The 13,693-nt window shown below is 37.6% G+C and overlaps 1 protein-coding gene across 5 annotated transcripts in view; it reads right to left on the reverse strand.

Annotated features, from left to right (window-relative positions):
* The window catches only part of CRACDL (CRACD like), a 227,623-nt gene that overhangs the window by 84,767 nt on the left and 129,163 nt on the right, over nucleotides 1–13,693 (reverse strand). For 2 of the 5 annotated variants that reach the window (XM_074300362.1, XM_074300361.1), the window contains exon 1: nucleotides 11,313–11,700. The exons of 1 other annotated variant lie outside the window; for it this stretch is intronic. In XM_074300362.1, coding sequence (XP_074156463.1) covers nucleotides 11,313–11,386 — 74 coding nt within the window. In that variant the 5' untranslated portion in view covers nucleotides 11,387–11,700. Of the gene's footprint in view, nucleotides 1–11,312; nucleotides 11,701–13,693 lie in introns of those variants that run through there. 2 more of the 5 variants (XM_074300360.1, XM_074300359.1) reach the window with 1 other exon arrangement.

Genomic DNA, 13,693 nt, shown 5'->3' on the forward strand with positions numbered 1-13,693 from the left:
GCACCAGATCAAGAAATTCAAAGTGAAATTATACCAAATACCTTTACCCAGTCTAGCACTTCCCAAAAAAGGAGCAGTAAGATGGTGCAGTAGGCAAAGTGTAGGATCTGAAGTCAGGAAGACTTGTCAGGAAACAGCAGGCAGTGCTCTGAATGTGAGGCTCTAGAGAACATCATGACTGCAGCATCTGACCTGAGATATTCTGGGTAGCTTTGACTATCTCGCCATCTAGTTGTCTCTGATGATTCTCAGATTTGCCTATCCTGCCCTTCTCTGCTGATCTTCACTATCACATCTCCAACTGGATGTCCAAGAAGACCTTTTATCTCAACATGTCCAAAACTGAACCATCTTTCCTCCTAAATTCTCCCCACATCCAAACTTTCCTATTACTGTTGAAGGTACCATCATCCTCCCAGTCACCAGACTAAGCAACATCTTCAACTCCTCACTAATTCTCACCTTTTCCATATCCAGTCTGTTGCCAAGGTCAGTCAACTTCACCTCATGCCTGCACTATTTAAATAGACTTGTGGTTGGTCTGCTTGCTATAAGTCTTTCCCAACTCTAGTCTTTCCTCTATTCAGTTCCTAAAGTCATTTGTCTAAAATTCAAGAGTGAACATGTTATCCTTCTACTCAATAAATCCCAGGGGTGTCCTATCATTCTCAGATCAAATGCAAAAAAATCCTATTTGATGTGCAAAGCCCTTTATAACCTAACCATTCCTGTACCTTTCTAATCTTCTTATATCTTACACACCCCCCCCCCCAATAGATTCTTTGATCCAGTCAGATTAGCCTTTTTTTGCTGTTTTAAGGACAAAACACTACACCTCTAGACTCCAAGCATTTTCTTTTGTTGTCCTCCATGCTTGGAAAGCTTTCTCTCCTCATTTCCTCTCACTTTCTTCCAAACCCAACTAAAATCCCGTCTTCTAGAATAAGCCTTTCTCAATTCCTTTGCATTAATGCTTAGCTTATTTGTAGTTTGCTTGCAGTTTCCCCATCAGATTGTGTGCTCCTTGAGAACAGGAACTATTTTTCATTTCATATCCCCAGCACTTGATACAGTGTCTAGCACACAATGGGTGCTTAATAAATGCTTACTGACTATTAAAAATACAGGAGGGAATGAAGCCTGGTCCTGGCATAAACTGCCACACTAGGAACTGAATCTAGAAGATAATGAAGAAGATAATCAAACACCATGAAGAATACTGTAGATCAAGAGATGTTCATGAGATATATACAAGAGAATAAAATAACTTTATTACTATAAGCAAAGCCAAAGAGAAAAATGTCTTAAATACAAGGACTACAAGATTCTCTGAAAGATATGAAGCAAGAGATAAATGAAATAAGAACTCTGGAGAATAAGTTCAGTTTTGGACATATTGGGTTTAAGATATTTTCTTGGATATCCAGTTGGAGATGTTGGAAAGGCAATTGGAAGGAGAATAAGTGGTGTACACTAGAAGGTAGAAAATCTTACAGGGAGTAACAGACTCCCTGAATATTTGAATGGAGCACATTGATCTCAATGACTTCAGAAGACAAAAAGAAATTTTCGAATGAAATAAAATGATGAAAAAAACCAGAAGAAAATATCAAAACCAACTGTTTGTTGAGTGTTAAATGAGCTCTCCTTGACTTGGAAGAAACAAATGACTTGTAAAACAGATCAAGGAGAGAAAAATTTAAGAATCAGTGTACTCCCTGAAAACAATGTCTCCCCCTATCCATGTAGAGGAGTAGCATTTAGCATAGTAGAGTGCTATAATGGATGGACAGTCAGGGTGGGTGTAAGAAAGACCTGGGCTCAAGTACTCCTTTTAATACATACTAATTTTATAACTCTGGAAAAATCAATTGACTTTTCAGTGTCTCAGACAACTGTTTAAGGCCATGTAAGAAGAGTTACCAATCTGTATTAGCAGAGAGTTTCTTCATAAGTTTCTCACACTGATATAAGAATAGATTTAGAAAAAAAATGAAGAAAAGAAACATTTTTTTCCCTACACTTTTACCTTCATGCAAGTCCATGTAAAGAATTAAAAAAAAAACAACCTGGGATACTCAGATCAAGACAGTCTGAGGGCCAGTGGTTACTCTTCAAATAAGTTTTTATTATAAATTTTTTTTTTCATTTTCCTAGTAATTTTATTTTTTAATACACATTACTTTATGAATCATGTTTAGAGAGAAAAAATCAGAGCAAAAGGGAAAAACCATGGGAAAGACAAAAAAACAGAAAAAAGTGAATATAGTATGTGTTGATTTTCATTCAGTCTCCTTAATTCTTTTTCTGTCAAAAGTTTATTGGATTCCTTGGAATCATTGAACCACTGAGAAGAACCAAGGCTTTCATAGTTTATCATTAAATATTCTTGCTGTTTTTGTGTACAATGTATTCCTGGTTCTGCTTGTTTCATTCAGCATCAGTTTATGTAAATCTTTCCAGGCCTTTTTAAGGCCTGCATGACTGCAGCATCTGACCTGAGATATTCTGGGTAGCTTTGACTATCTCACCATCTAGTTGTCCCTGATGATTCTCAGATTTACCTATCCTGTCCTTCTCTGCTGACTTTCACCATCACATCTCCAACAGGATGCCCAAGAAGACCTCTTAATGCAACATGTCCAAAACTGAACCATCTTTCCTCCTAAATTCTCCCCACATCCAAACTTTTCTATTACTGTTGAAGGTACCATCATCCTCCCAGTCACCAGACTAGGCAATATCTTCAACTCCTCACTTCACAACAATCAGCTTTTTCATAATTTTTTAATAGAACAATAATATTCCATTATCTTTATATACCGCAACTTGTTCAACTATCCCCCAGTTGATGGGCACCTACTCATTTTCCAATTCTTTGCTATCACAAAAAGAGCTGCTACAAATATTTGTGCACATGTGGGTCCTTTTCCCTCCTTTATGATTTCCTTGGGATATAGATCTAGTAATGGCACTGCTGGATTAAAGCGTATGCACAGTTTGAGAGCTCTTTGGGCATAGTTCTCCAGAATGATTGGGTCAGTACACAACTCTACCAACAATGCATTAGTGTTCCAGTTTTTTCCCATCCCTTCCAACATTCATTATCTTTTCCTTTCATCTTAGCCAATCTGAGAGGTGTTAGGTGGAACCTCAGAGTTGTTTTAATTTGCATTTCTCTAATCAATAGTGAGTTAGAGCATTTTTTCATATAAGTATAGACCAAAACATTCTTTAATTACATTCATCACCCTCCACTCACTTGCACTACCGTGTATTTACCACTTCAATCATGGATTTTTGTTATAACTGTGTTAGCACCCCGGATACCTTAGAATCAGCTGGAGTCAGGATAAGCAAAAGTCCTTGGTCTTTATTCTTGGTCTTTAGGGATAGAAATGAAGGGAATGGGCACAGGATTTTCACGGCTTCTCCTCTTCATCTCCTGTCCAAAAGTGACTCTAGCTAGTCTTATTCTACTCCCTAGTCCCTCCTACAATTCTCTGCATACACCAAATGATTGGGCCAGTACAAAATAGTGGGAAGGGCCATTTTCCAAGCATATGCTAATAGAGTATTGTCCAAGAGGTAATTAGCCTTAAATGCTCTAAATTTGGCCTCACATATTTACCAGCTGCGTGACTGGAGGTAAGTCACTTATCTTGTCTGCTTCAGTTCCTAAACTATAAAATAGGGATAATAACCTATGTCTCAGGTATATTTGTAAAGCATAGTGCCTGGCATACAGTCGGTGCTATATAAATGAGAGAAACATCTACATGACTTAGTGGGTCAGGAAGATCTGAGTTCAAATCTGATCACTTCCTGTGTAACTCTGAACATGTCACTTAATACTTATAACTTGATTTGTTAAACCCAAGTAAAAATTTTATACTTAGCCCCTTTAATTTTCATCTTAAGAGAATTATAATTATGATCATAGCATCTTAACACTGGAAGGAATCTTGGTGATAACCAATTATAGATTAGGGAACTGAGGCTCACATTGGTGAGGTAACTTGGGAAATGATACGCATCTATCAAAGGCTTAGCTAGGGTTTGCATGTCATAGTATCTCCCTGATGTCATGGTCTTCTTTGTGAATGAAGGGCAAACAACAATAAGAAGAAGCCAGAATTAGAAGCCAGACACATGGATAGAGACAGGCAGATAAAAAACAGACAAGAAGGAAGGAAGGAAGGGAGGGAGGGAGAGAGGGAGAAAGGGAGGAAGGAAGGAAGAAAAGAAGGAAGGAAGGAAGGAAGGAAGGAAAGAAGGAAAGAAGGAAGGAAGGAAGGAAGGAAGGAAGGAAGGAAGGAAGGAAGGAAGGAAGGAAGGAAGGAAGGAAGGAAGGAAGGAAGGAAGGAAGGAAGGAAAGAAGGAAGGAAGGAAGGAAGAAAAAAATATATAAAGTGTTTACTAGACATCAGGTTAAGTCCTGGGAGTACAATACAAGAAAGTAATACAAATCCTTGCCCTCAAGGAGCTTATTTTCTAACAGGACAATAAAAGGAAGCTGGAAAGGACAGAAGAGGAAAGAAAAATATCCCTTACAGTAGCAAGGCAGCTGATGAGAAGGAAAACAAGTCCACAGAGCAATTTAGGAGGGATGAAGTATTTCTAATATCGACCGTATATATAGTGATTGGAGCAATGATTAAAATGATATAAATAGTGATTGGAGCAATGATTAAATCATGCATTCTTTCTATACAACACTATAGAACATTGTTTCTCTGTTAATTTTGTTCTGTTTAGATAGTTGGGTTCTTCTGAACCCAAACTAAGCTAATCCCTAGCTAAATTCTTAGCTAATTTTTTTTTATTTAAAAAAAAATCTATGCTAGTTATTTTTTGCCCAGTCTATGCGATGTGGATTGTGCTCCCTTTAAGAAACTAATCCTTTCAGATTGATTTATTCCTTTCTGATTCCCAGCCTCTCCTAGCTGATGCATGATCAATTCAAGAAACTGGGACCTTTGATTCACAAATCCTGTCAAAAGCACCCTTTTGAATTCCAATAGAAGATTCAGGCTCTCACAACCCCCACCCAAATCTGAGCCAACTTGGGACACCACCCACAGGCCCCTTTAGCTAAATCTCTCATATAAAAGAGCCTCTCTCTTTGCAGAGGTTCTAACATGCCAAGGATCTCTGTCCCCTGGAATCCTATTTCTGGTGCCCTTTTATCTCTACCTTCACCTTTTACTAGTTAACTAGACTTTAACTTTACTTCCAAACTCCATAATTAACCTCCTTTATCAATCTAGGTTTTCAGGTCTGTAAATTCCTTTACCGGGGACTCTAGTGCCACTATTAGACCTCATTTAACTCTGTATCCTTGCGTCGAATCCAAAGGGGTTGCAGGAGAGCTCCATTTGACTTCCTGTGCCCTGAACCTGCCCCTAAACCTAATTTCATTTAGTTACCCCAATTCTAAACCTCATCATATGTCATCTGCATATTTGATAAAATCATGTCTTATATGGCTTTAAGTCATTGATAAAAAATTTTGAACAGAAGAGAGTTGAGGACAGTCCTGGATTATGACATCATAAATCTTCCTCTAAATTGACTTTGATCCATTAATCATAAAGCTATAAGAGATTCTGTTCACAGCCTTATATAATTACAAATATCTGTAGCATTTTGCTGTTACACCAATATAACTAGAAGTTAGTTTGAACTGATTTGTTCTTAATTAACCCATATGGTCTAGTGGTCAAAGATTATCTTTCTGTAATGATTACCTTTCTATAATTGCCAGAATTTAGGGAATATGTCCCTATAATACCAAACTGTTTAATAGCTGCAGCTGGATGAATAGCTGCTTACACATATCTAATTAATTGATTTTAAAGGTTTCCATTCATTCATTATTTATTATTTGTTATATGTTTAACAATGCCTTAAAGTTTTTAGAGAAACAGAAGTATAAATGAAAAGTTTATAATGTAGTTTGGCAGATAAGATATGTGTATATATGAAAAGTCAGTAACAATTAACCCTTTTCATACATGCCTTTTGTACACCCTACGTTCCAGCTAAACTGGAATAATTCTTTCCTCTAAACTCAGCATTCTGTATCCCTTCTTTGTGGTTTTAGTATAGAACTACTTGCCAAGAAGTTTTTTCTTGCATCAAATTAAGTTTGGTCTCTTTGCAACCTTTACATATTGTTCTTGACAAAGCTGAGATTATATGACTCAATTCCCACAAGCCATCTGCCCTGCCTGAAAAACACTCCTTAACTCATCTCTGCTTCTCAGAGTCCCTAGGCTCAGCACAGGTGCTACTGTTTCTGACTTCTTTCCAGCAGTTACTATTCTTGTTCTATAATATCATTCCTAGGGGCTTGAATTTGTTATCCCTTCATTTCCTCTCTGTGTATATGCCATATTTCTCAACTTGCCTAAACTATCTATCTACACAGAATTATTAACTTTTTGACTTCAGGGATTTCTTCATTATTGTTTTTAGAAAAAAAAATTTTTTTTGTTGCCTACATCCTTATAAACCTTCAGGTAAATGTCCCCTTTCTTCTTTGCTCTTAAAACATGACCATACCCACACTGATGCTACCTTAAGCATAGGATGGTCATCTCTAGTAATACCCAATCTTGACAATATCAGGTCATCCTGAAGACTCCATGAAAAGTTTCCTATTGCTTCTCTGGAAAGGATTGCTTTGTTTTATGAAACCAACTTACCTGACCTGTCCATGAACAATCAGGTATAATCTGTTTTTCTTTCAGAGAGCATAACTGATCATTGTGGAGAAGAATCCTGCAGCTATGGTTGGAAGCTAGAATAGTACCAAATATTTAGAACTTTTCTGCCAATAGTGAATGTACTCTTATATCTGAGACAATCTCTCTCTCTTTAATAATACAGGGGACTGGATTTTCTATGAAGTACTCTAGAGGCTGTATATATTCTCCTTTTTAAGTGAAGCAGAAAGCGCTTGTTTGATGATAGACAAAACAAAAATAAAATTCTATTCAAATAATTTCAGCCACCCACAAAATAAACTTTAAAGGCAGGATGGTGTAGTGGAATTATTGCTGGCTTGAGAATTGAATTTGAATGTCAGTGATGCCATGGTGACCTCGGGCAAGACACACCTTTAAAATCAAAGGGATGGACTAGATCAGAGTTTCTTAAATTTTTTCTACTCACAATCTCTTCTCAACCTGAGAAATTTTTACATGATCTCGAGTAGATAGATACATAAAATAGGTACACATATCAAATATTTACTGATAATAAATCATAATTTTGCAACCCCCACATTCAGTTACATGCGACCCACAGTTTAAGAAACTTTGGACTAGATGACCTAGAGATGCATTCCAACTCCAAAGTTATGATTCTATAATTTCCTGAAAATTGGTCCAAAGATGTCACACCCAAATTCAATTTAATTCATTGATTAAATGGGCTTTTTATACGCATAGGAGATAGAATGATTGCAACATCTGTATAAGACCTTGTACCTCCCTTCCTAGAATTTATAGTCTAGGGGAGGATCTCACGTGCACAGAAATAACCATAATATTTAGATTACATGATAAGAGTGTGATAGAAAATCTGAGCAAAGGGCTTTGGCAAACCTGAAGGAGGAAAAGGTCATTAACAGTGGAGAGAAAGGAGGTGAGAGAGAAAGGAAAAGTGTTTTGGAGAAGTGGCTTTTGAGCTTGGCATCAAAAGATTGGTAAAAATTGCAAAGGCAAAGAGAGAGGACATTCAGAGCAACGAGAAAGATACAAACTTGGGGAAGTACAAGGTAGTTCAGTTTTCCAAGATCATAATTGTGCCTGTAGAATGAGATTTCTTTGAAAAGCAAAACAAATATATTAGTATGTGATTTTAAAAAATTATAAAAACTACATGTGGTTTGTCCACATTTGGAAAGAAAAAAATACACCCTCTATTTGGACCAAAATTTAGTCCAAATGAAAGACAGCATGACATAGAGCATAGAGGGCTGGCTTTAGAATACAGAGTAGAGTTGCAGTCTGGACTCTGACACATAAAATTTCATGTACAACATTGGGCAAAATCTCTTAAACTCTTAAGAGTTCCAACTCACTCTTTAAGACTATAAATTACAGGTGGATTTGAAAGCTGTGTTAGTTTTCTATAAGTCAAATGATAGATCTATCTCCATTTTCCTTCCCTCCCCAGGAAGAGGAAAAAAAAGATATTTACTCAAAAACCACATTAACAATTCAAGTCAGTGAGAAGTGGTTTAAGTATGTTTCCCAGTTAACTTATTTGTTTTGTGAATTACGTATATAAATAAGGGTGTGCAAAAATTAGTATAAATTTGCACAAATGCACTCATTTCACAATCATCTCACATTAAGGTTGGGATACAACATTTTAAAAAAAATTTGTACGTTAGTTTTTACTCACTCAAAGATTATTTATCTTATTAAGTTTTGGTTTTGGTTTTATTGTATAGTTGAAATTTGAGAAGCATTGATTCAGACATTTGCAAGTTACTGAAGCGGGGAAAAATTAGTAAAGAAATCTATTGTAGAGACACCAAATTATTAAATCAAAAATAAACACAAAAGTTTGAAATAATGGAGAACTATTTGGTAGTATAATTTACATATTTTAAAAAACGGGCTTCATTATAATTCTTGTGTAAGGATAATAAACACTTTAGTACCTATCTCATTATTAAGACTAAATGCTTATTTAAATTATTATGTACAAGAGGACACTGTCTGATGTGTAGTGCATGAATTTGTATACTGGTGGGGATTTTAACAATTTTTTTCTTCTGATCTAAATGATAAGGCAATAAACTATCATTAAAAATAGGTTCTGTATGCATGTCATAAAAATGACTTCAAATCCTGGAGGCTTAATTTATCTGGAATGCTACACAATTTGACATTTCCACATCACACCAGATGCAAATTTTGTTCCCATCAGTAGGTTGAAGGCATGCTCCAAAATCTATTAATAAAAATGCATAACATTGCTATTCTGTACACTCAGAGATTCAAAATATATCTAAAATTTAGACAATGAGCCTTTCTTTCCCCCTTCCTCCCAAATCCTTATCTTATTGAAATTATACTCAAACCCATGTATGCCTCTTTTAATAGTCCTGTGTGATTCTCCCAACTGGATGCCATCTCTACAAGGATATCTTGCAGTATCTTACCCTATCAGTGTAAGGTTGACAGCATAAGTAATACTGTCCCCATTGTACAGATGAGGAAACAGAGAAGTGAATGACTTTCCCAGGAGGCATACCTAACTAGCAAGTAACAGAATCAGAATTTGAACACAGGTCTCCTTATTTTCATTACACAGTTCATTACTTTCTACTTCATTATACATCATTTCATTGCTAGAATGAAAACTCTACAAGCTATGGCTTATTTATATTTTCCCCAGCAACTGGAACATAGCTCTATACATAGTAGATATCTTTTAACTCATCATAGGGTTTGAGACCACTAGCTTACCCTCAACCTTGTTTAGCCCATCTGCTGAAATGGTTTAGTGGGATGTGGCCATTGTGCATGCTACAGCTTATTAGAGTCACAGATGAGAGTTAAATGGATCAGGGGGACACCAAAGGTAGAAAGCAGCCCTGAAAAGAGTGGGGTGGTCTTCATCCCATATCTAAAAAGTATGCTCTTAGAAAATATTCTTCCTCATTGTACACAGTAACAGCAAGATTATGTGATGATCAACTATGATAGACTTGGCTCTGCTCAGCAATGCAGTGATCCGAGACAATTCCAATAAATCTGGGATGGAAAATGCCATCAGCATTCAGAAAGAGAACTATAGAGATTAAATGTGAATTGAAACATACTATTTTCACCTCCCCCCCCTTTTTATTTCTCATGGTGTTTTTCCTTTTTGGTCTGTTGTACCACATAACTAATAAGAAAATATGTTTTAAAAGATTGCACATGTATAACCTATATCAGATCACTTGCCATTTTAGGAAGGGAGAGAAAAAAAAATTGGAACACAAAATCTTATATAAAAATAAACATGTGTTTGGAAAAATAAAATAGCATTGAGAAAAAAATAAATTAAAAAAAAAGAAAATTTTCTTCCTTGAAGGCTATATGTAATGCTAGCATTGAAGCCAAGAAGACATGAATTCAAATCTGACCTCAGACACTTACAAGCTGTCTGACCCTGGGCAAGTGACTTAATTGTATTTGCCTCAGTTTCCTCATCATGTAAAATGAACTGGAGGAGAAATGGCAAACCACTTCAATATCTTTGCCAAGAAAACCCCAAATTGGGTCACAAAAAAATAAGACACAAATGAAAATGACTAAACAAAAAAACACAACTACTATATTTAATACTACAATTAGTGAATACTATAATAATTACTATATAATAATCTTACCGAGCTAAATATTTTCCATTGTGGGGAGGGCTAAAATACACCTTTTGACTATCTATATTAATCAGATCTGCATTTCACTTTGTGTTGGGAACACATAACCAAAGTGAACTAAGGAAAAGAACATCTGGCTGATATAATCCTATAGTGCGACATATGACCTTGTGGGCAATACATAAAACCTTTCATTCTATAGATAATGAGTTTATATACTATAAACAAACAAACGAAGCAAAAACAACATGTCCTTATAAATTCAACACTATTCATTTAGTTAGCCTGGGCATATCCCCAGAGGGAAAAAGAATGGGACCTGAGCACCAAATGTCCTTTCACTTCCTTCTGCCCAAATCAAATGTATTTGGATTACCTGTTTAAGGGCATATATACATAGAGCTATGAATCATTATTTGCAGGTCTTTGTATCCAAACTACTGTAAAGCAGATTCCATTTTGGAAACAGCTGATTGATTAGCCAGCATATCTGTCCTATAAAGATAATACAGGTTAAAAACCTCATTATTTTTCTCCAGAATTTCAGCATAGCAAGAGATTAAAACCATGGAGGGTGATCTGTAAGAGAATGCACATAGGGACCACCAAGGCTTAGATTAGGCTTCTATGGCGTGGTCAGCCATACCTAAAAACACAAACGGCAGAGGATGCCTGAAGCCAGCTTTTTAACAAATCACTGGTTCTGCTTATGTACAAGGTAATCTATAGCTATTTGCTCAGAGTTCTGAAACATTTCTCTGCCTCTCTACGTCTCTTTTTGTCTCTCCCTGTGTCTGTCTGTCTGTCTCTCTCTGTCTTTCCTATGCCATCTCCTCAGCCCCTCCCTCTCCACCAGCCCTTTTCTTTTCTTCTGACAAGGTCACCCCAGAAGCTCCCAACTGCCAGCTCAAGCTCTAACCTGGAGTCAGCCCGGATGCACTGGTAAAAAGTAGCCATCTTCCTGACTGCAGACCAAGCCTTCAACTCCTTCATCCTTCTAGAGACCAGCAGCAGTGAGAAGAAGGGACCTCGCTATGTCTCTCCCCAGAGCAGTCAAGGAAGGCTCCTGGCAAACTGCAGGCCATGCTTATTGACAGCCCTCCTTCCGTGTTGCTCCTCCAGAAAGCTGAGCAGCCAGACCCAGCATCGCCCACAGGTTGCAAGCACTCTCGAGGAAGTGTGGACTCTGCCAAACCCAGCCAAGCCCAGCCCATGGGGCTTCTGACCGGCCCAGTGAGATCTCCCGGGGGAAGAGTGTTGGCAACAGTATCTACCTGGTAAACATACTCTGCACTTCCTGATTTCACTCAGAGGGCCAAAGACAGTGGCTCTCCAGGCAGCTGGCTCCTTGCTTTTAAGCACTGAGCTCCCCCGGATCGGTATAGTTACCATTCACAAAATATAACAAACATAGGCTTTGTTTTACTGTACTCAGTGCAGATGAAGGTAAGAGACAGTGATGGGTGAGGTCACATTCCAGGTCTGATCTAGGGCTAATCCCTATAAGAAATAAGAGCTAATGACTGTGGAGATCTAAAAGAGAGAAGGCATACACACCCTCAAACCCGTCCCACTCCTTCTGTCTCCTCATTCATCTTTACCAGAAAAGAACACAAATTCCCACCTCTCTTCACTATAAACTTCAATGTTGGTATAATTATATGGTAAAAATACAGAATAAAAAAATTATTTTTCCAATTCTGTTACTGCAAATTCTCTCTCTAGCTTTGATTTGTTAGTCATTTCAATTGTGTCTAACTCTTTGTGACCCCATTTGGGGTTTTCTAGGCAAAAATACTGCAGTGGTTTGTCATTTCCTTCTCCAACTCACTTTACAGATGAGGAAACTGAGGCAAACAGAATGAGGTGATTTGTCCAGGGCTGCAGAGCTAATAAGTGTCTGAGGCCAGATATGAACTCATGAAGAGGAGGCTTCCTGATTCCAGCACCTTTCACAATGTTCCTACCAACACTCTTAGACTTTTTGTTGGAGGAGAGGAAGTCAACTTTAGAATCAAGAAGACCTGAGTTGAATATCCTACTGCGGACACTGGCTCTGTCTTATAATCTATTTTCCCACATTTTCCTTTTCCTCTTCCTTCTTTCCTATTCTGTTAATACCATTCTGTCAGTCACCCAGGATAGGATCCTTAATTCCTCTCTTAGTATCACTCCAAATAATCAATCTGTTGTTAAGCCATGGTGTTTCTATTCTTAGAAAAAGTCTCACATGTGCTTTCTTTTCTCCATTCACAGAGATACCAACTTGGTGTAGGACTTGATAACCTCCCATCGAGACCTTCTGGTTGGTCTTCATGACTTAAGCCTCTCCTCACTCTAAGCCAGTGGTCCTCAAACTTTTTAAATAGGGAGCCAGTTCACTGTCCCTCAGATTGTTGGAGGCCGGACTATAGTAAAAACAAAAGCTCACACTCTGTCTCTGCCCCTCAGCCCATTTGCCATAACCTAGCAGGCCGAATAAACATCCAACTGTTGCATCTGACCTGCAAGCTGCAGTTTGAGAACCCCTTCGAGTCTAATCCATCCTTCATTTGGCTGTCAAAGTGATATTTATTCAATTAATTAAGTACCTGGGCACTGTGCTAAGTGCTAAGGATACAGAAAAAGGCAAAATTCAAATTCATAATCTAAGGGGGTCAATAAGTTATCACACACATATGTATGTATGTCTCTACATATGTATATAAACAAATTATATGTAAAAATAGGAAATAATTAGAAGAAAGAAGACATTAAAATTAATATTTGAGGAACATTTCCACTAGAAGATGGGATTTTAGCTAGGACTTGAAGGAAGCCAAGGAAGCCAATAGACTGAGAGTGTTTCAAGCATTTAGGACAGTACATGTGTATTTAAGGTTAGCCAGAAGAAATGTTTGGAGCTGAGAGAAGGAGTGTCCCATTCAAGGAAAAGTAAGGGGGCCAGAGTCATTAGAACAAAGAATATGTGGGGGAAGGGAGAACATAGAAGACCACAAAGGTCAAAGTGGGCTAGTTATAAAGGGCTTTCAATGCCGGATGATTTTGTATTTGATCCTGAGGATGACAGGAGCTCAATGGAATTTGAGGGGTGCTCTAGGAAAATCACTTTGGTGCCTGAATGGAAGATGGATTGGAGTGGGGAGACCTACCAGCAGGCTATTGCAATAGTCCAGGTGTGAGATGATGAGGGCCAGCATCAAACTGATGGCAATTTAAAAGGCAGGGAATAGGCAAATTTTAGAGATATTGCTAAGGTGAAATCGATAGGCCTTGGCAGCAGATTGCATATGGCTAGTG

Source organism: Sminthopsis crassicaudata, chromosome 3 (genome assembly GCF_048593235.1).
Source record: "Sminthopsis crassicaudata isolate SCR6 chromosome 3, ASM4859323v1, whole genome shotgun sequence".
Classification (NCBI taxonomy): Eukaryota; Metazoa; Chordata; class Mammalia; order Dasyuromorphia; family Dasyuridae; genus Sminthopsis; species Sminthopsis crassicaudata.